At 37.0% G+C, this 20,845-nt stretch overlaps 1 protein-coding gene across 13 annotated transcripts in view; it reads left to right on the top strand.

The window, feature by feature from the left end:
- OXR1 (oxidation resistance 1) overlaps positions 1-20,845 on the top strand; it is a 259,555-nt gene that overhangs the window by 189,426 nt on the left and 49,284 nt on the right. For 12 of the 13 annotated variants that reach the window (XM_021546451.3, XM_021546444.3, XM_021546445.3 and 9 more), the window contains 4 exons: positions 9,383-9,465; positions 15,112-15,219; positions 16,312-16,431; positions 20,363-20,515. In XM_021546451.3, the coding sequence (XP_021402126.2) occupies positions 9,383-9,465; positions 15,112-15,219; positions 16,312-16,431; positions 20,363-20,515 (464 nt within the window). The remainder of the gene's footprint in view (positions 1-9,382; positions 9,466-15,111; positions 15,220-16,311; positions 16,432-20,362; positions 20,516-20,845) is intronic. The other variant, XM_021546455.3, reaches the window with a different exon arrangement.

Raw genomic sequence — 20,845 nt, 5'->3', positions numbered from 1 at the left:
TCTCTTCTGCAGAATTAACTTGAAGGTTCAGTTTAATTTGAGTTTCATCTATACAAACCTTTAACTTAAGTGAGCCAACAGCACATCCCGTAGTTCAATCTGCTGTTTGCTTTGCTGCATAAGAAGAGTGTGACCAGCAGTGAGGGACATGGTTTTGCTTCTTCTGTGACACTGCTGAGGCTATATATTGAATGTGTTCTTTGGTTTGTGTACCACTGTTAAGGAGAGCTGCTGGGAAGCTACAGAGGGTCCAGACAGTTTATTTAGGGGCGCAGCACATACGACTTGTGAGGAGAGGTTGAGGGAGCTGGGCTTCGATGATTGCAGAGGGAAACCAAGGCAACTTAAAGGCAATCTAATAATGACTTCATCTACCTAGAGGGACAAACTCTTCTCAGTGCTTAGAGATCAAGGAGGAGCAGCAGCAGCAGCCATGAGTTTTAGGTTGGGAGGTTCAAATTGGACAATAGAAAAAACTTCACACAGAGTGGTCCATCTCTGGGACAGCTTTAAGCTGACCTGATTTGATGTTGACAATAATTCTACTTCAAACTGGAGGCTGGAGTAAATGAATTCAAGAGGCTTCTCTTCTGGATAAGCCTCTCATTCTGTGAGGATATACTTTCGTACCTGGAGTCTTATGCTTCTTACCTCCTAGATATTTTCACCTCACTCGATGGAGAGAGACAACGATACACTGCATGGGTAGTGCTGACTTGCTGCAGTGTGTCTTTCACTAAGTACAGAAGTTAAATAAAAATCAGTGATTCAGAGACTCCTCTCAACCAGTCTGTCAGGGAAGTTCTTATGGCTGCCTTCTATTGAAACTTTTGTTGTTGTTGTTTTTCTCCCTCAGGTTCAACTTGATTGTTCAGTTCTGAACCATCTGGCCTGTGGGCTTATTTACATTTCTTTCATACCAGCTTTGGAGTCTTGATTGGTAAGGCGACCATACACAGTATATCCAGTAAACTGTGTGGCTTGTCACTCCTCTGTACTATAGTCAAGATAGCAGCAGTACATTAGAAGGATAAATGTGCAGTGCCAACTTAGAACACATTTCTCAAATCTTGCTGTAAAAGTTAGTATCTTTTTTTTCTAAAAACCTGTCTTGAAATAAAACAAATATAAGAATAAGGCAGGTTTTCTGCTTTCATCTTTATTCAGTACCTCATTTTTAAGAAATTACCAGGTGTATGATAAAGTAGGAAAGAGGATTCAAACTGGGGAGATGCACTTCCGTGAGTTTTCTTGCACACACTGTTCTGGATGAAGCACATATGAAATGTACCAACACCCTTTACAAAGACGCTAATGCTTTGCTTTCATGGCTGAAAATAATTCAGTTGGTACAGGCATAAGAAGCAAATGTGATCTTGGAATGTATCAGGCTGGTGACTCAGTCATCTTGTGATATGTTAATGTATGCACAAGCTCTTCTTCAGACTTCTGTGCTACTAGTGTACAGGATTTCTTGAGTATTCCCTTGATGCATGTGATGTTAAATAATCTTTTACTTCAGGTTTTGCTTTGTACTATTGCATCTTTCCCTGCTTTTATTCCTCCAAGCTTTGGAACTTCAGAATTCATTGTGTCCTTCTACACAGCCTTTGCTGTTGATTGTCCTTTTGAGATGTGCAGTTAAACTGTGTTAAAAACTACTCCTTTGGGATCTCATTAATATACCTCTCCATTCTCCTGATTTGTATTTTTCTCCTATTCACTGAATCTTTTACATATTTCACAATTTTTTATCCAGTTTTTGCTGTTCAGCAGGATTCTGATGTATCAAATGTTTAACTGAAGTTTAGTTTATATATTAATCTAGCAGATGACTGAAACATATTTTGTTCTGGTATCCTTTAACTGTATTGCATTTTTGTTTTACTGTGTTATATTGGTTGTGTTTTAATCTTAATTTTTCTGGTTAATTCCCATTTCTAACATTCAAACAGTTTAAAAGGTGTTATTTTATTGGGAACCTGTATACTCATAGCAGCATTTCAAGTCACTGCATGTATGAATAATAATTTTCTGTTCATCAGTAAGCAATATACCTGCATTATATGTATAAATTTCTTCTGGCTTGGTTTGATGGGGTGGTCTTATGTATCTGTATTGATTGCTAGAAAAATTGAAAGAATCATAGTTACAGATAACTCAAATTGCAAGTAAAATTGTTTAACCCTGCTAAGGTTGGGAAGATGATGACTTCAGGCTAAGTTTCTCAGTGCTTTATTCTGCTTTGGAAATGTCCAGAGATGGAAACTGCACAGCTATACTGGTCAATTAGGAGTTTTTGCCTTCTGTCTACTCAGAAGCCCTTTTGTTTCTTCTTTGTCTATTACTTTTTGTTCTCCTGCTATATGTCGCTGGCTCTGTCATCTTGACACCTCTGGGAAAGCTATCTTAGAAGGTACAGGATGGCTGCTGTTACAGTCCTTCAAAACCACTTCAGACTGGTGAGGCTCTGTTTTCCTGGCCTCTTTTCACAGCCCCTGACCACCTTGGTGTCCCTTCACCAAAATAGTTTTGTTTAACTGTGCCTTCCTTATATTGAATGGGGGCAGGGGGAGCCACTAGAGCCACTATTGCAAAAGCAGTGCAGTGCAAGGATAATAGGTGTGCTCTCAGTCTGCTGACCTCTGTTTGTAGTAATACAGCTGAGGATGCTGTTGGCCCCCCTTTGTTTCCAGGTCGTGCTTCTGGCTCCTGTTCTGGCTTCTGCCTACCAAGACCCTTGGGGTTTTTTTCAACAGAGCTGCTCCTTGATGTACAACACCAAGGGCTCTACCTTTCTGCACAGAAGAATTGCCCTGCTGAATTCCATTAGGTTCCTTTCAGCTTGCTCCCCAGCCTGTCCAGTCCTGCTGAATGGCAACCCTGCCATCATATATGTTGACTGGTCCCCCATTTATCTGCAAACCTAATGCAATAAACTTGTACAGTAAGGTGTTTACTGAGTCTCTGTGAATGACTTCACAGCAGATCCCTGTGCATGTGAGCAGAGCAGTTGCAGTGCACAAGTTAGCAGGATAAGCTTGACTGTCTTTGAACTCTTAAAAAGGGGTAGGTATCATGGGCTTAAGTGTGATAAGACAAAGTGTAAATTCTTGAAGATATGTAAGGATATAATTTAATATTGCTACTTGATGGTCAAACTGCTGATGTGATATTGGGTAGGCTTGAGCATGTACAATTAAATGGGCTTAAATATCTGAAAGAGGTGGAGATTAGTTATTGGAAAAGTTGACTTGCTCTATCAATAGTGCAGACAAGATTTTTGCAAGTTTCCATTAAAAGATGTGTTTGGACTGCAGAGAGATTATACAGAAGGTGGAGATTGGAGTTAGGTGGTTTCTAATGTATTAAAGTGTATACATGTATATTGCAAATGGAACAGGAAAGGAAGCTTACTGTTGGTTGAGACATATTGTGGCATAATCTGAACATTTGGTAAAGCATTTCTTTTTACTTTGAATGTGAAATCTTATTTTAGAAGAAAGCCCATGTGATGCACATACCAGGAGTATCACGCACAGGCACATTCTAGCCACTTGGAGAAGTGTCTTGTCTTAAGTTTGTTTTTCTTCAATTGTTTTTATTCCTGAAATCAAAAATTTAGTTATTTCTGCCTCTATGCTATGCATCTGATTGGATAGCAGTGTGTCCTGTGTAAGGGGGAATCACAAAATGAACTTGGATTGATGCTGTATCTGTTGCAGGAAAAAAGCTATTTTGATGTGTTCAACATGCTAATGCAACATTAGCAAGGTCTCGGATTCATTGAGCTTGGGGGTTTGCTTGAGAAAAATGTGAACAAAAGCATCATGTGAAGAGCAGTGATAAGGATCAAGAGTTTTGAGAGCATGACTTGGAAAGACTGAATCAGAATAAATAGCAGCTGCTTAGCAAGAAGAGACTGAAGGAGGCATTATGACATCGTCTTGGTCTGAAAGCCTACCCTTTTGGCTAAAAAACCACAGACTGCAAGTATCTTGTAGGCTACTGTTAGGGCCTCTGTTTCTGGTTCCTAAGATGTTGGAAGATAATATTCCTGTAGTTATCATAAGCATTTCTAACTGCAGGAGGGGAGAAGGGTTAATGAGACAGTTGCTGACTGAAATGTAGTCCCTGCTGTTAGGAGAGTCAGGTCACTGGGTCTTTTGGAATATAAAGATTTTCTACTTTAATCTCTTTTGTTTCTTTATGAATAGATTATAATGATCTAATTGTTATTGAGCAGAACTAATCTAATAAAGATGTAATATCTGTGCTTCCTGTTTTATTAATTAGCAAGTTGTTTCCATGTACTGCTAAATAAAGAAGTATTTGAAAATATTTCAGACTACTTTTCTTACTTTGATTCATTACCCTATATGTGCTGCATATTTAAGATCCTGTGAAAAACTGTGTCCTAGACAAGAATTTGACAAAGTTGCTGCCTTTTCCTTTTGCATGCATAAATGTACAATTCTTGTTGGGGTGTGGCACAGTGGATGAATAATCTTTTTCTTACCTTCTTGATCATAATAAGCTTCATACCTTTAGCTTATTTATTAATTTTAAACCATTTGCAGTAATTGTGGACTTGGCCAGATTCTTTGCTTTTTCACAGAGGATACTTTTTGGTTTATCAATTTATTTCTCTGGAAAAAGTGATTTTTGTTATTTTGGTTACATTGCAATGAATGGCATAGCAGCTGTGAAACATTGCAAGTTGAGTTTTAATCTTGTGCAGACAAGAAGGTGAAAGGAAAGTGAATTCATTTTACTCTATGCAGAGCTTGTAGATCCTCCTAAGCAGTTCCTAGCTTGTGTCCTTATCTTTACCAGCTCTTAGTGCCAGAATTCCAAAGGATGTGCTAAAAGCATCAGTGAACAGAAACTTGGAGTTCTACAATTAAGCTGAGGTGGCATACTAAGAAATGAGAAATGCCACTCTTGTCATAATAATTTGAGCTAGCTGTGCCACAAGAATATTTTCAGTCAACCAAGATTTAGTGGCACAGGGCCATATAGAGACAGTTTATAGAAGGACTGCTATAAATGTTAGGATTTGACTTCAGTTGTTTTGAGTTGAATGCCACTGAACTTTCATATTTTAATGTCAAACTGCCTTATTGAAAACTGCATCTTCCTAAATAGTGTTCTTAACCCCCTTTTTCCTATTTCCTAGTATATTGGAACAGTAAGTCCTCCTTTCTGTGTTGGATGGTCATATGTAAATGTTCTTATGCTGCAGTCATTTAGCCTCAAGATTCTGAGCCCATGCGTTCAGACTAAATATTGGTCTTGTGTCACTTTGAACTCTGTGTTCTGCATCTTTCTAGTTCTAGTATTTTAAATACTAGCTGAAATATTTACTTGTCATTTGTGGATCTGGCACGCACTTTTTGACTTCAGTGTTTAGAGCTGTTGTGGAGGCCTGCCCAGTCCTGTGAAGAGGTAGTTGAGAATTAAAGCATGAATCTTGATGTTATAAAAAGTCTTTTTTTCTTTTTCTCTAAAACAGCATTGCTAAGAGCTCTGATGATATAGCACCCCAGACCTCATGTTAAACAAGTTACTTGACTCTTGAGGTTGTGATTAAGTGTGGTCAGTGGTGTCAGGTTTTTCTTGGTATGGTCTGAGAGCATCAGCCGTTGTTAGCCTCGCTGGCTTGCTGCTGGCAGATGAAGTAATGGTTGTGTGTAATCTAACAAAATGAGTATTTGTGCAACAGTTACCTGGAAAATAAGTAAAATGAAAGCCTCATACTGACTCTTGTTGGGTCTGAGGACTTTTTAGACCACTGCATTCTTTCTGTTGTTTCTGCTTGCATATGCTTCCTAGAATGCTAGGGGCGCTGGGATGGCTGAAAGATGCATTTGTTTTGCCCTCAAAAATGAAAAGCTGGCTCATTTAGTGAGAGATAGAGTCATCAGGGAGGTTGAATTCATGTTTCTACTACTCTGACCTATTTTCACAGCAGAAATACACCCTAGTTTTGTTTCAGAGAGGTTAGGTCAAAATTGATGTGTTCTGTATGAACAGACAGCTCGAGCACTTGGGCTGTGGGCAGAGGTGTGGATTTTGATAGCTTGGCCAGCTGGGTAGTCAGCACACACTGAGATGGAGCTCAGTGTTGCCTGCCTCCCATCTCTTGTTGACTCAGGAGACGTACATCATGTCAGGTTATGAAACACTTGAATCCTGTACCCATATAGTGAGGGGGGAGGTAATGCCTTCACAGACTTGAAGGAATGGAAGTGGGCACTGATGGGAAGGGTAGGCTTTACTGCCTTCGGTGTGGGAGGGGAGGACATAAAAAACCCTAACTGCAGACTATAAACTCCTGGAAAAGTTGTGGGAGGAGCTCTTCTGGCTTTCCTACAAGATTCCTTCAACAGGGACCTGGCTTCCCCACCCATACCCTCTGTTTGGTCTTACTTTCCTGAAGTTATCAGAGTTCTCTCAAATCTCTGAAGATGAAGGGCCTAGAATAGAAACCATATGAGAAGTGGCTGAAGTCACTTGGTCTTGTCCAGCTTGCAGAAGAGGAGCCCTCATAGAGACCTACATCTTCCTCAAGAAGGGGGAAATGGGAGGGACTGGCACTGGTCTCTTCTCTCTGACCAGTGACAGCATCCAAGGGAACACCATAAGGCCATGTCAAGGGAGGTTTAGGCTTGGTATTAAGAAAAGCTTCCTCAAGTAGAGAATGACTGGACACTGGAACAGTTTCCCCAGGGAAGTGAGTGCAACACCAAGACTGCCAGAGTTTGGGCAATGCTCTGTGGCACATAATGTTATTTATTCTTGATGTTGTCTAGGGCATGACCAGGAGTTGGACACAGTGATCCTTGTGAGTCTCTTCCAACTCAGGATTTTTTATTTTTTATATTCTGTGATTCTAAGTCTAAAGCAGCAGTAAAGGTTCTTCTGCTGTGAAGAACAAATAACTTCCAATTTTTATTTCTGGCATGAGGAACAGAAGTAGGTATTTGTGCAAGACTTCATTCTGCTGTTCAGTTACTGGAGAGGGAGATGATAATTTATCTTGACCTCTTGAGTGGCACCTGTGTGCAAGCTGTTCAGACTTGAACCAGTAAGAAGAAAGAAGAAATTTAAAGTTGGGTTGAGAAAAAAAAAAGGCAAAAACACAAACTACATTAGGCTATATACAACTGAAGTGTGTGTACATGTATTTGTAGTATGGGGCTTCTTTACTTCCATCTAATGGCAAGAGGAGGGGAAGATGTCTTGTTCTGGAATAAGGGTTCTCTGTTTACAGGTTATTAAGGCATGCATGGCATCCTGGATGAGTTCAGTCTATTTTCAGTTTCATCCTTGGACTTCTTCTTTAGCATAACTTGGCCCACAGTGCTCTTGAAAGAAAATAATTAGGCTATTGGCAAAGCTTTGATAAGGGCTGAAAAATTTGGAACAGCTACACTCAAGCAGCTGTTAGGTTTTTTGTAGCTTGCTGAGGAGGCACCTGTTGTGCTGCAAGGTCAGGTAAGAATTTTGGTAACAAAATATTTGACCTAGATGAGGAGAACATTGCTGCTGCTAAGCCTACACACAAACTTATTTTGTGTGTCTTTTATTGTTTCTGAGTTGGTTTCATTTCCCTCAGAGGCATTTGTGGTATGTTTAAACACTATGAATATAATCAGAAATGAATGTTTCTTCCAGCTAAGTTCTAAAAAGTTGCTATTAGTAAATAAGGGAAGAAATGCCTTTTAATGTATTGAATGAAGATAGCAGTGTGCAGAATTAGTGTATAGGTTTTTAGAATTGCTAGGAACTTCTTGGAGGTAGGCTTAGCCTTGAATGTCATTCATAGCTATAAAAATTTATCATAATACCATCCATAGATCAGTTTTTGGTATGGGTGCATTCTTCCTTGGGCTATATAAAAAAGGATGAATTAGACCAAAGTTTATATCCTTTTTATCTGTATGAAGAGTACCATAGGAGATTATTTATGTTTGCTCTGCTAGAAATCACTACTTTGTTATCCTGCGTGGCTTGTCCTGTATAGCAAATATAAGATATTTCTGAGGTAGGTTTCCTCTTGTGAGAAACCAACCTTGTCTTTTTTTTCAAGATTTCATTTTGTTTCTTTTTCGTTGGAAGAACTTGCTGTGTAATTTGCATTATGATTTCCCTGCCCTCTATGTCTTGATAATTTTGGCTATCCATGTAGAAATTTGGGAGGGGGTGTAGGAAAGTTGTGCTAATACTTGTCTAGTCTCTACCAGTGTTGGAGTTGTGATACTAATTAAATCTAACAGTGCACTAAAGATGCAGTTGGTTTATAGCATGTTTCCATAGTACTTTACATGAGGGTTAAATGGATTACACTAAATATCCTAGTCTAAATGTAACCATGCTAAAATATTTTTTATAAATATACTTTATAAGGTTTCTTGCTTCTATTCAATTTGGTTTGAAATATTTGAGTAAATTAATTGGGTAAAAAAAATGGAATATATCAAAATGGGAGTATAACTAATCCTCTTGTAGCGTGAAAACTCAATGTCTCATTCGCATAAGTATTTTGGGTTCCTTAATATTAGATATTTAACTGTTGAAGGTGGAGGCCAAGTGGTGGAGGAGATTAATTTAAAAAATCCGTGTGTGTATAGATGCAGATATTAAAGTTCACTTTTCTAGAGATGTATGTACTTTCTATTGAACCATCTAACTACACAGGTGCATTGTATCATAAATATCAAGCCAGTTAGTATAAAATAGAGCATACTTTTGTTACAGATGGTTGCTCGCTTGGCCTGTGAAACAGATCATCAAAATACAGTGCCCCAATAAAAAGAGCAATTTTTTATTTGTATAATTTATGTAGAATCTTTAGTGTTTATTTACTAGCTCTTTGTGTTTGCTACAGACGGGATAATTATGAATTTATTACTAATACTCTTTATTTTATAAAAAAGCTTTAAATACTCTGTACTTATCAAACAGCAAAAAAATATCTCCAGTGATTAGATCAAACATGAAGGATCTCTAGATCATCTCCCCTCAGATGGAAGCAAACTGGGTGTGATACAAAATCAAACACAGCAATTCCAGAAATGTTTCTTGCCTGATGGGGTCAATGTCCTATTTTGTCTCCATTAATCTCTTTCTGGATAGCAGCAAGTACTTCTGCAGTTAGTTGGTTTCCAGTTATCAGTTGTTTGTATTGGTCAAATTCTTAAAGCATTGCAGAGGAATGAAGTCCCTGTTTTAGCAGCTGGTGCCTGTTGGAATCAGCAGGAGTAAGCTGTGTAACTGGTGGATTAGATGTCTGCCCACGGGGCTGTAGTCAGCAGCCTGTGACAGTACTGAGAGAGGAAAATGAATTTAACACACGCATTGCCTCAATTTTTTTCAGATGCTGGCCAGAAGAAGACCCCAGACAAGAAAGATGGGCGACGAATGTCTTTTCAAAAACCTAGAGGGACTCTTGAATATTCTGTAAGTTACTGCTTTATTGTTAGAATGTTGCTGCAAAGCAAATGCAGGCTAAAAGTTGTGTTACGAAATACAAGCAAAATGGTAATGTGTATTGCCTTTAATGTTAGAATTCTGTGTATCTGATAGTATAGTTTGACAGAAATTAAATCAGGGAATTAGCTGGTTGCACTAATACTGTTTTTAAGTGCCTTTTTTTTCCTTTAAAGTCCAAGCTAATCAAGCTATTGACTGGTTCACGTTTAGGTAACTAGTTAGAAACAAATAACAATAGTTATATAATTATGTGCAAGTTTTCTGCTTTCAGTGTTATTAATAAATTGTTGCTGTCAGAGGAAATAACAGAATAAAGTTGGGAAGGGAAGCTCTATCTTGATACTGACTTTCTGGTATTCTTATAATAATTGCCGTAGATTTGTGCCTTTTAATGTATTACTCAGTTTCTGCATCAGTATCTGAAAATGGAGCCTTTCTCTCTCTGTTCTGTTCTTGAAATGACCCTCAAACTGTGCTGCATTCAGCTTTCACATTTGTGGTTACTAAGGGAAACAGAAGTGAGAAGTATCTGTCTTGTGTTATGTACTAGAAATACAATTAAGCCTATAAATAATGCTTATAGAGTTGATGTTAAAATAGGGAAAGTCTGCCACAGTTCCCTTTGAATGCTTTTGAAGCTGGACATGATAAATAAAAATGACAACTGCTTTACAAAAAGTCTTTATTTGACCTCTTGGTGTTCTCTTACTCCAGGAATAAGAGATATGGGAAAGACTTCACTCTGTTGCATTAAGCCAAGCTGTGATAATTGCTTAAGTACTGAGAGGGCTGTGATAGTCTTTTGGATAGAGACAGAGAATGTGTGGAGTAGAACAAGAAGCATTTCGTTAGCATGGCTTTTATTGGAATTCGGATATAATTCTAGCCTGCTCTGAAGACTTCCTTGGAGTTGAAATTCAAAACAGAAATTCCTGATGCATAGGTTCTAGCAGTCGAAGAATGTTAATGTAAATGTGACTGTTGTTGATGTTATATTAACTCCATTTAGTCTGAAATACCTGGGAAAAAGTCAGCTCTGCATTACTGGCATACATACTCAGTAAATCCAGTAATTTGGCTTTTGCCACCATGTGAGTGCTTTTACTTTGGTATGTAACATACCAAGCAAAGTAAAAGCAACAAGCTTTCCTTTTTTTAACTTGGTGTGTGTTTGTGTCAAGTTGTCATGTACTTCTGCAGGTTTTTGTGTTCCAGTAGGTGGAGTTTTAGATCCAAAAATAGCTTTTTTAATACGTACTGAAGTATGCATCACTTCCTTGTGAGTCAAAAAGATGATTCACAGGAATCAAAGGCTTTTTGTCGTTAAACTTAGTCCACCTTCTAAAGGAGCCTGTTGCATATATGGAACATGGTGCACTTCAGCTTCACAAATACTGTATTCTGTCAGGTCTTGCTGTACATTTCACTCATGAAGCTCATGAAACATTTGAGTAGCATCATGTTTGGCTAATATTGTGTGCATATATTTTAATAAAATGCACGGATGTAACCTTTAGGAACTGAGTTTATGCTCACTGTAAGAGAGGTCTGGTAGCTATTATTGTAATTTGCTACTGTTATTTATTACTTTATTATATGTGAAGAGGTGCACTTGTGTCTTGTTTCTGACTTCATCATACTTACTGTCACAGTAATGACACACATGTGCAAACATGAATTTATATACCTGCATGTGTTGCTTCTTTGAGAAGTAGTAGAGAATGAAGGCAGAAACCAGACTCCCGCTCACCTTCTAGTGTTGTTGAAGCTAGTGGGTTTTTTTACCTTTTTTAAGATAATAATTTAATATGTTCATTTTTCCAGTGGCTATGTGGTTTTAGGAGGGAAGGTCTTATTTGTATTCATGAAGTTTGGAGTGAGTTGGCATCACACTTGTGCAAACTATGGGGTTTTAATATGAAGTAGACTTCGCACCAGAATTTTTTTAGAAAAAAAATTACTATGGGACAAATAAAAAATAAATTTTCTTTTTAAACCTGAAGACAGAATGCAGTTAATGTTTAAGATTTTAATTTAAAATGCCCAAGGCATGAAAACTTGAACCTGCTGTTCTATATGTAGCAGCAGAGAGAGTCAACAGATACGGTACTAATTAACAGAAGTAAGTCCTGAACTGCCTCTAAAGGATACAGAAAAAACTGGTTCATTTTTACTGATACTGCTTAGACAGCGAACAGATATCTTTTAATAGAGTTTATTCTTTGCTCAATGTGAGTCAGCATATTAGATGCAAGTTGATATTGTCTGTTACTTCAGAATTCACAGCTGCTGCTCATGCAATATGTTTTCCCCTTCTGCCTTTTGTGTTCTGTGTTGTACAAACACAACTGGTGCCTGCCTATAGGTGTCAATAGAGCCAACTATGGGTGAATAATGGAGCATGAGTAGAGTGATGCTTACAGATCACCAGTGATTGTAGCATGCTAGCAGTCTTGTGACTTCAGTGAAAGCCTTCTGACTGCTCTTCCTTTTGATGAGAAGAAAGAAATAATTGTGGTTATTTACAGATAGATTTGATTTTTGTTTAGAAAAAGGTTTAATTGAGTAGTTGAAATGGAGAATCTGGTTTATGAGTGTCGGAGGTTCTGAGATTTACCTTTATCTCTCTGGGGATTGAAGATTGTGTTCTCCTGAAGTAGTGACTAAGTACTTAGTACACAGATTCTGTTGTCCAGGTTGAGGAAAGAGCCCAGTATCAATTCCTGAAGGTCACAGAAGCCTTTAGAAGACCATAGCCTCAAGACTGATTTTTCAGCCTCTATACAGAGAGTGCTGAGGGTTCTCTTTGTAAGCCTTTACATGCTATTTAGAAAGCTACACACTTAGGAGTTTTGGTGATTTTGTTTTTTCCTAACTTTCTTGGCTTTTCCATTTCAAACCCAAGGAACATGTTCTTTTTTGGCTGCTGCTTTTCTTTGAGCATGCAATTGTCATAATCTTTTAACCTGCTTTGGAGAATATTGGAAATGTAGATCAGAATAGTGATGTTACTTCATCTGTTGTCTTTTACTAATTATTTTTGAAGTTGGCTTTATGATATTTACAGAGTTTGTTTTACTGATGTTGCACATTATATAAATTAGACCTGTTGACAATTAGCTAATACAGTCATAATTGGTATTTCTAAAGACTTGGGTACAGTTCCAAAGTTGTATTATTTGATCCCTTTTGTTCTCGCCTTTTTTTTTAGTCTTCCCATCTGTTTAATTTGTTAGTTTATTTTAATGCTCTTAAACTATTGTTTGATTTTCTGGCTCTTGGACATCTAGTGTTGAAATAAAAAAAAAATATTTCTGCACTCTGATTCATATGTATTTGATGTTTAATTTTTAATGGCAGAATGAATTAATTCTTACTGTTGAGATGCAATTACAGTAAAATACCAGTAAAGAATTTGATTTAAAGTTTTTAAATAACTTTACCAGCTGTTTATCTGAGGGAAATGAAGGTAGTTTGAACCAGAGACAGTGGTGACTGAAGTTCTCTGTCTGCTGTTATACATAAGTGCACCTGGGAAACATAGGCGTATTCTCAATGAAGATTTAATATTCAAATATTTATATAAGATTTTTAACATTCAGAATAGCATTTAAGTATCTACCTCAATGTATAGGAAGTTTATTTTCTGAGAGAAGGAATAACCTCTTGCCTTCTCTTATAGAAGTGAATTGATAGGGGAAAAGCTGGGAATCCAAGGTATGTGGTGGCACTATTCATAACTTGTTAGTTCTGTGCTTTTCTACAAAGTTATTGTTTGAAATTTTGGCTGTTCAGATTCTACTTTTTAGATTAGTAGAGGGCCTGAGAACTGGAAAATAGGCCTTGGAATCTAGGAAGATACTTCAGGAAGTCTCTATTATGTGAGCAGTGTCATTGTTTTGAGAAGGTGTCTCTGCTGGAACCTGAAGTCCCTTGTAGTGTGGAAATTTACCTGGGCAAACTTGACAGCCAAACAAAAAGGAAGCTTATACTTGCCATTATGTTTATCATGAGTGAGATAAACCCTTTAGTTGCCAAAATTTCACAAGATGTTTTTATTTCAGAAGGCTGTAAAGAGTGAATGCACTCTAAAAAGGGCTTAAGCTTTGTGGTTTGAATGCTTTTAATTTGTTTTGTATCATTAATTAGTCTAAAATCTCAATTGCTTCATTCATTAAATGATACATAAGAAATATTTACCTAACAGTTGACTGTTACCCATCAACATTTATATGAATGCAAACTTAGGCAAAACTTTTGAATTTCACTTTACAGTTTGTTGTAGCAAACTTTCTGTATCATGTAGAACTTCTGATGGAATCCTTACTGTTCAGTGATTTGGTGGTTAGTTTTGTTATGGTCTGTGAAGCACATGGTACATATCTGATCTCATTACAGTCCTGTTCTGATTTCTGCTGTTGCACCAGTTGAACATGGCATATGAAAATATTCTTCCTTTTTTGTATGTCTGTGATAGTATATACTGAATAACTGAGAGCTACTACAATACAGTCTTCTATACTGGAAACACCAGTGTAGAGAGATGTTTGCTGCTTTGCTTAGCTAATTGGCTTCCTGTATAAAAAAAATCTCATAATAGGTTTCTAATCCTGTCTTAAAAAAGCTAATTGTCTTTTCTTTGGCAATGCTGATATCTTTTTGTTGGTGAATCCAGGTTGATAAGGGCACCTTTACAAAATCATATGGAAAAGAATTCTCTAGCTCTACTTACATTTAACTGCAAATATATCCTAGCTTATATAGCTTCATCTTGTCTTAACTGATAAAACATATTTTTTCTGGTACAATGTTTATGAAGCCTTGTGTCATTATGCAGTAAAACTTCTGTTTATTTCCTTGTATCACCATTATTTCTAAGACTTTGATTTCTTTATTCTGAAATAGTCTTTCTGTATAGAACTTTCTTCCTTTTGCTTTCTTCTAGTAGCTCATTTTGACTACACTTTGGGAGATAGAGGTCAGAATCTGAGTTTGAAAAAAATGCTTTCCTTAGCTAGGAATCACTTTCTCAAAATGCTTATGCTTCATTTGCTGTCATAGTAGTTGACCTGCTTTGCTTCAGCATTTTTGCATTTTCTCAGTAATGGATTTTACTTGAAAGTCAAGGCCTAGCAGAAGCTTATTTCGATAGCAAGACGGTGTGTTTATATTTATAGAGAGAAATCTTCAGCTTTTCTGTAGATGAAAAGTGGAGAAAAGCAGTTGAAGAGAGGGAATGAATCATTCTGTGAACCCAGTCAATGGTGCATTGCCTAGTGGTAACCAGCAGTGAATTTGTAGAGTGGAAGTTCTGGTGCAATAGCTGCACCTACAGCTCAAACTGTGTGACTCACACTTCTGGGCACCTGGAAATATAGTAGGAAGGCGTGTGCTTTTACATGGGGTTGCACTACACTAATATTTAGGGGGTAGACATTTTGTTTCTGGTGGCTTTGTTTTTTTTTAAGGGGGGTGGGCAGTCATAAAAAAAAAATTAAAGTTCATCAGAATCTTGGTAAATCTACACATGCTAAAATATGTAAGCCACTATTTGAACTAACTGCTTACAGGTTTGTTTTGTTTGTTTGTTTTTTGTTTTCCCAATTGATACAGGTGGAATCAAGAGATACTTTAAACAGTATTGCTTTGAAATTTGATACAACACCCAATGAACTGGTTCAATTAAATAAGCTTTTCTCCAGAGCAGTCGTTCCTGGACAGGTACCATTACACTATATATGTTACTTACATTTCTCATTCCTACCAGAGTGCTAAAGTACTTCTCTTACTGATTTTCTCATTGGCTTTGTAAAAGAGTTTTTCCATTTTCTCCAGTCTATTCCTTGTTCCTATTAAATTACTGCCTAAAAGGAAACATGTAAAGAAGCTACCTCTGTCCCTTATATAAGATCAGAGAACTTTTAAATGTACTTAAAACTTTTAAATTGTACTTAATGGTACAATAATATTTAGATACAAGCCAAATTGTTGCTTTGCAAATATAGCAGGCTGTTTACCAACTCTAGCTCAGCAGACACATTCAGTGTAGAGCTTACAAACAACATTCTGTGACTGTATATTACTGCCTGCAATTCTATCCTCATAGATTCAATAATGTTTAAGTTCCGTTATGGAAACTTTGTTTTTACCAGCAGTATATTAATTACCATTCACTTGTTATAGGTCACTATTGCCTTTTTTTTTTATTCCCCTCCTGTTTTTGCTTTCAGTTTTCACTTCTGATTGAAAGTCAGGCCTGGAAACAAGTGATAGGTCAACTGTGGTATCAGTCATTTGGTATTTGCCCTTTGTTTGGTAAAGTTCTGTGTTCATTTTTGGTTGCTGCAGAACTTTCTCTGGGGAGACTGAATGCCTACTATGGCTGAAATAATGTATTAAATGTCAGAATACCTTCAGTTACATTTTTTTTAAAATATATTCAGTCTCTTTCCTTATTGCTCAAATAGTAGAGTCATAGCAAGAGAAATAATTGGATGCATTTTCCTTGGACACTCTTATTTCTGGCATGCTGTGGACTTTTAATTCTTTCTATCTGAACTTCTTCCTCTGTTATGACTGAAAATCAAAATTATATCACTATAGCATTTAAAACTTAAAATGCTAACATTTCAAATACTTTGTATAGTATTGTTTTTTCCCTCAACTCATAATTCTTTTTGAAAGCAATGGTAGCAGAAACAATTTTGTGTAGCTTATTCAAGAAAGCATAGTAAATATAGCTTAACTGATGGGAAATCTAAAGTAAATCTGAAAGCATAACTAACTTCTAACTACATTATATCTTCTTTATAGATTTTGTATGTTCCTGACCCAGACTACATATCTAGTGTGGACAGCTCCCCCTCTCTAAGTCCTGTAAGTCCCCTATCACCTACATCTTCCGAAGCAGAGCTTGACAAGGCTACAGTAAATGTAGGTATACCTATTGTCCTTAAAATTAATATTCCCTTATAAGATAAATGTTACAGATGCTATGCTTTCTTCTTAAACTATCTGCTTGTTTTGGGGAGATAGTATTTGGCAATATCTGGAGTTGAAAGTAAAATAGTTCATTTTTAAAAGTAAATACAAGATTTTAGTCTTTTAAAATTATAGTTTTCAGTTTGAAAACTGATTTGAAGGCAAATTACTCATAGCAAAATGCTGTCATTGTACATGGAAATCTTAATGAGTTACTGTTGCATTTCTGCATTTGTTACATTTCAGACCTTGTTAGACATTGTCTTATTCATATTGATAGTTTTTATAGAAAAGATGTATTGGCAGGAATGCTCAGTTTCCCCCTGCTTGCTGTAGAGGTGTCGGAGAGGGTTATCTAGTTTCATTTCACAAAATGAAGTTAAAAAAGGGGATTTCGGTGAAGGACTAATGTAGAATTAATTGTAGCCGACTTTTACTTGGTTGTTCTACATTTGTAGACTTCCAAAATGCTAAAAATGTTTAGCCACCCGCATTGCGCTGTAATTCAGCTCAGATGTAGATTTTTGAGTAGGAGCTGGCTTTGTAGAAAGAAGTGTCTTTCCAGGAGCACTGGTTTGCTGTCAGCAGCATCCCATAGGGAACAGTCCAACCAGGAAGATTCAGTATTTGAGCCTGAGCTGCTCTGCATTTTTACAACTATGATCTCATTTGGATGCTTCTTCATGCATCAACACTGTTCTTTTCCCAGTTATTATCTTTTCCTCTCAAATAAGAAATTGTCTTGTTAGCATATTTTGACACTACTCAGTCAAACTGTCAAACATCTGTTCCAGGATCCTGCGTGCTCGAAGTTTAGGAAGGTTTGCGATTTAAAGCATTTACTTATTTGCTTACATGATTTGGTCCAGATGAGTTTAAATATTAAGATTTTGTTTTGTTGCTGAACAGGTTCCCAAGCTGCATTACAGTCTGTGGTGCCCCTTCTACTGAGAATCACTGTTTGGTTTTGCTGTGATACCTTTTCTCTGTCTTAGTATGCCAGTTCTGACGTCTGTCATTTGTGCTGAATAATTTCTTTTATGTTTGATGGCAAGCTCAGGGTGGTGTAGCACAGTAAGCAGACTCACCTGCAAGAATACATTCTTGTATCATATACCTTGTATCTATAGCAGTCTTAGGAAGACCTACACATGTAACATATGTTGTGAGAAGTTACACACAACTAGAGGGAAAAAGTACCAATTTTATTATGGAAATCTGAGCTCTTCCTACAGATTCCATTCCAGAAAAATACCTCATTCTTTCTTTTGTCAATTATTTTGTGTATCACTTAGCATATAGTAGATAAGGAGATGTAATGTGTTTGAAAACTTTCTGCTGACTGTATGCTCATATGGGAGAAAAAACCTTGCAAGTGTAGAAGAAACAAAGTAAATGAAAATACTTAAAAACCTTTTCTGCAAAAGATTTTTTCATTTAGTGTAGTCAGTCCAGTGCTAGCAACAACTGGAATGTTAAATTTTATTTAACTGATGCACAGAATAGTTATGTAACAATAAAGTATCTTGTTACCTGTTGTGGATTGTCACATGCAGTTTTTAAATGCTTCATGAAGATCAGATTAGCAGTGAAACAATGTATAATATGATTATTTTGTTTCTGGGGCCTTTCAAAGTACATCTAAGGAAAGAAGAAATATTTGTCAAAAAATCAAGTAACAGAAATCACTTGTACTTGTCAGTGTGGACTGTGTGCATTTGGTTTTGTTTTCAGTCTTCTCTAATAACACAAATGGCACTCAGCTTTTGTGTGAGCAGTTAAGGCTGGAGGGTTTTGTTATTCATCATAGCACCTGTCTTTCATGGTTTTCTTTTCTCTTTTTGCTGATTACTATCATTAGGAAGGAGATACATACTAGTATGTGTTCTCTAATGCTCTTTTGATGTCTGTCTTCTTTGACTGTCCTCCAGTTTTGACTCGAGATTTGCAGTTTAAATTTGAGCATGTTTCAAGGTAAAGATGTGTTCCTGTGCTTATATAATGTAAAGGAGTCTTCTCTCTGTTCTGGACAATAGAATCAGTGCTTTCTCATTACAGATTTAATAAGAAGGAGAAAAAATATCTGAATGCCTGTTCAGTCAAAAATAAACTGCCATGTTCTATTCTTGTTCTTTTACTTTATCAAAAATGGAGTAGCTTACCACAGCCATGTGCTAGATACAAACCAGCATGTGGCTGATATAAGACCTGCATAACTCTTTGTTAAAGCTGGGGAGTTTTTGGTAGGTTTTTTGTTGGGTTTTTTTGTTTTGTTTTAATTTTGCTACACTTCAGCTAAGATTTCATTGTGTATTTCAATAATTTTGTTGCTGTCAGTAAGACTGTAAGAACTAGCTTAATTTTGAAGCTTTTCTGGTGCTACTGGGCTTTTGAAAGATTTCTTCATTGAGAAGTCTTAGGCACATATTTAAGAAGATCCTGTATGCTTTGCTACCTATAAAAGCTTAAATGCAACTTGAAATTAATATGTAGTGGCAAGTGCATCATCACTAAATTGGAAAGTCTACCATTGTAGTTCTGCATCCCCCTGCCCCTCCCTTTCCCAGGCCATACTGAGATTGTGAGAAATAGCTGGCTTATTCAGAGTGGGCTTAGTTATCAGCGGAGCACTTTCAGAACCACTTGCTGAGTTATGTGTCACAAGAATGACTTTGTAGTTTTCAGAAGGAAGGCATATGTAGAAGTAGAATTATTCTCCAGGAGGTTTGTTTCCTAATTATATCTTGATTAGCTTTTTCAGCAAAATTCAGTTTAGTGTTTTGGGTTTTTGGTTGATCTGTAATGAAGGTTGAAAGATGCTGACAAAGGCTAAAGTAGTGCCAGAGAGATAATGAACTGAGAACAGTTGTGCATAATGTTCCTAGATATGATTAAAGGCATTTATGTGCAATCTGTACTAGTGAATAGAACTGAACAGGAAAGCAGAAAACCAAAGGAAACATGGGACTTCCTGTTTTCTAGAAATAGTAGTATTTTATTAGTAACTAAAAATAGCAATTATGTATGAAATTGAGACCTTTAGATGTGGGTAAAGCTCCAAAACAGGGTTTCTGTACCGATAAAATAGGCTTTGGTAAAGTCTGTCTACTGATTGGTTATCTTTAGTTTGAAAACAATTTTTTTTGTCTGTCCTGCCCCTGGTAGGGTTCCATGTTCACTACTTAGTTGGATATACTGGTAAATAGTGAGGTAGATAACTCTATTATCTTCCCAGGGAAGTAATGAAGGCAATCCTCTGAAAGTTAAATCCAGGCATGTGAATGAATGACAGAGATGGTTGGAAACAGCCAGAGAGAACTTACCAAGGCTATACCATACCTGGCAAAACTGATTGCTTTCTGTGAGGAAATGATGAGCTCAGCAGATGAGGGAAGGCATGTTTCTTACCCTGACTAGAGCCAGGCCTTTGATACTGTTCCAAAGCAGCCCAGTTAAAATACTGGAAAAATGTGAACTGAATGGGTAGAGTAGAACATGGGCTAGAAAAATTGCCAGGATCTTTGTGTGCAAACTTATTCAGCATTTGTGTATGTGATTTTTTTTTAAATCTTTTGTAGAATTGTGTAATAGGTTGGGTTGGAAGGGATACCCAGTATCTCCTAGAGATACCCAGTTCCAGCCTCTCTGCCATAGGCAGGGACACCTTCCACTAGACCAGGTTACTCACCATCCAGCCTGGCCTTGAACACTTCTGTGTTGGTGGTCAGATTTAAATCCTTGAGTCCCTGTTGGGGCAGTTCTTTTATAATCTGCCCATCAGTGACGTGACTAGTTCAAATTACACTGCAGAAAATCTCCAGAAGTTGATATTGAAAAAAACAAGTTGCTAAGTTCTTTTTTGTTTTTTTATAATTTCTTTCAGGATTCAGATGGAGTCCAACAGAAGGAGTCGGCTGTGTCTCCAGCACATGCTTGTGTTCGTCCTTCAAGAGTGGTATCATCCACCTCCGAAGAGGAGGAAGCATTTACAGAGAAGTTTCTAAAAATTAACTGCAAGTACATCACTAATGGCAAGGTACTGAAACATTTAAGTTTTACTGTTACTGTATAGGATGTAATAATGAAGCATATTCACTAATGGCAAGGTACTGAAACATTCAGGTTTTACTGTTACTGTATAGGATGTAATAATAAAGCATATTTAAAGTCTATTCTGTGTTTATACTTTAGTCAGGAATGAATAGATGAATCAACTCACATGCTTACGTCTGTATAAATATATTAATTTTTTTACTTGCTGTTTCCTTTGGGTTCTCCAGGCCTCTTGTTCAGGACATGATTGATGCAGGCAGTTGATATGTAACAGTACAGCATCAGCGATGTCCGTCACATAATTCTTGTATGT

The sequence above is a fragment of the Lonchura striata genome, chromosome 1, assembly GCF_046129695.1.
Source record: "Lonchura striata isolate bLonStr1 chromosome 1, bLonStr1.mat, whole genome shotgun sequence".
In the NCBI taxonomy this organism is placed as follows: domain Eukaryota; kingdom Metazoa; phylum Chordata; class Aves; order Passeriformes; family Estrildidae; genus Lonchura; species Lonchura striata.
The sequence above is the reverse complement of the archived record's forward strand: the minus strand, read 5'-3'. Positions and strand labels throughout refer to the sequence as shown.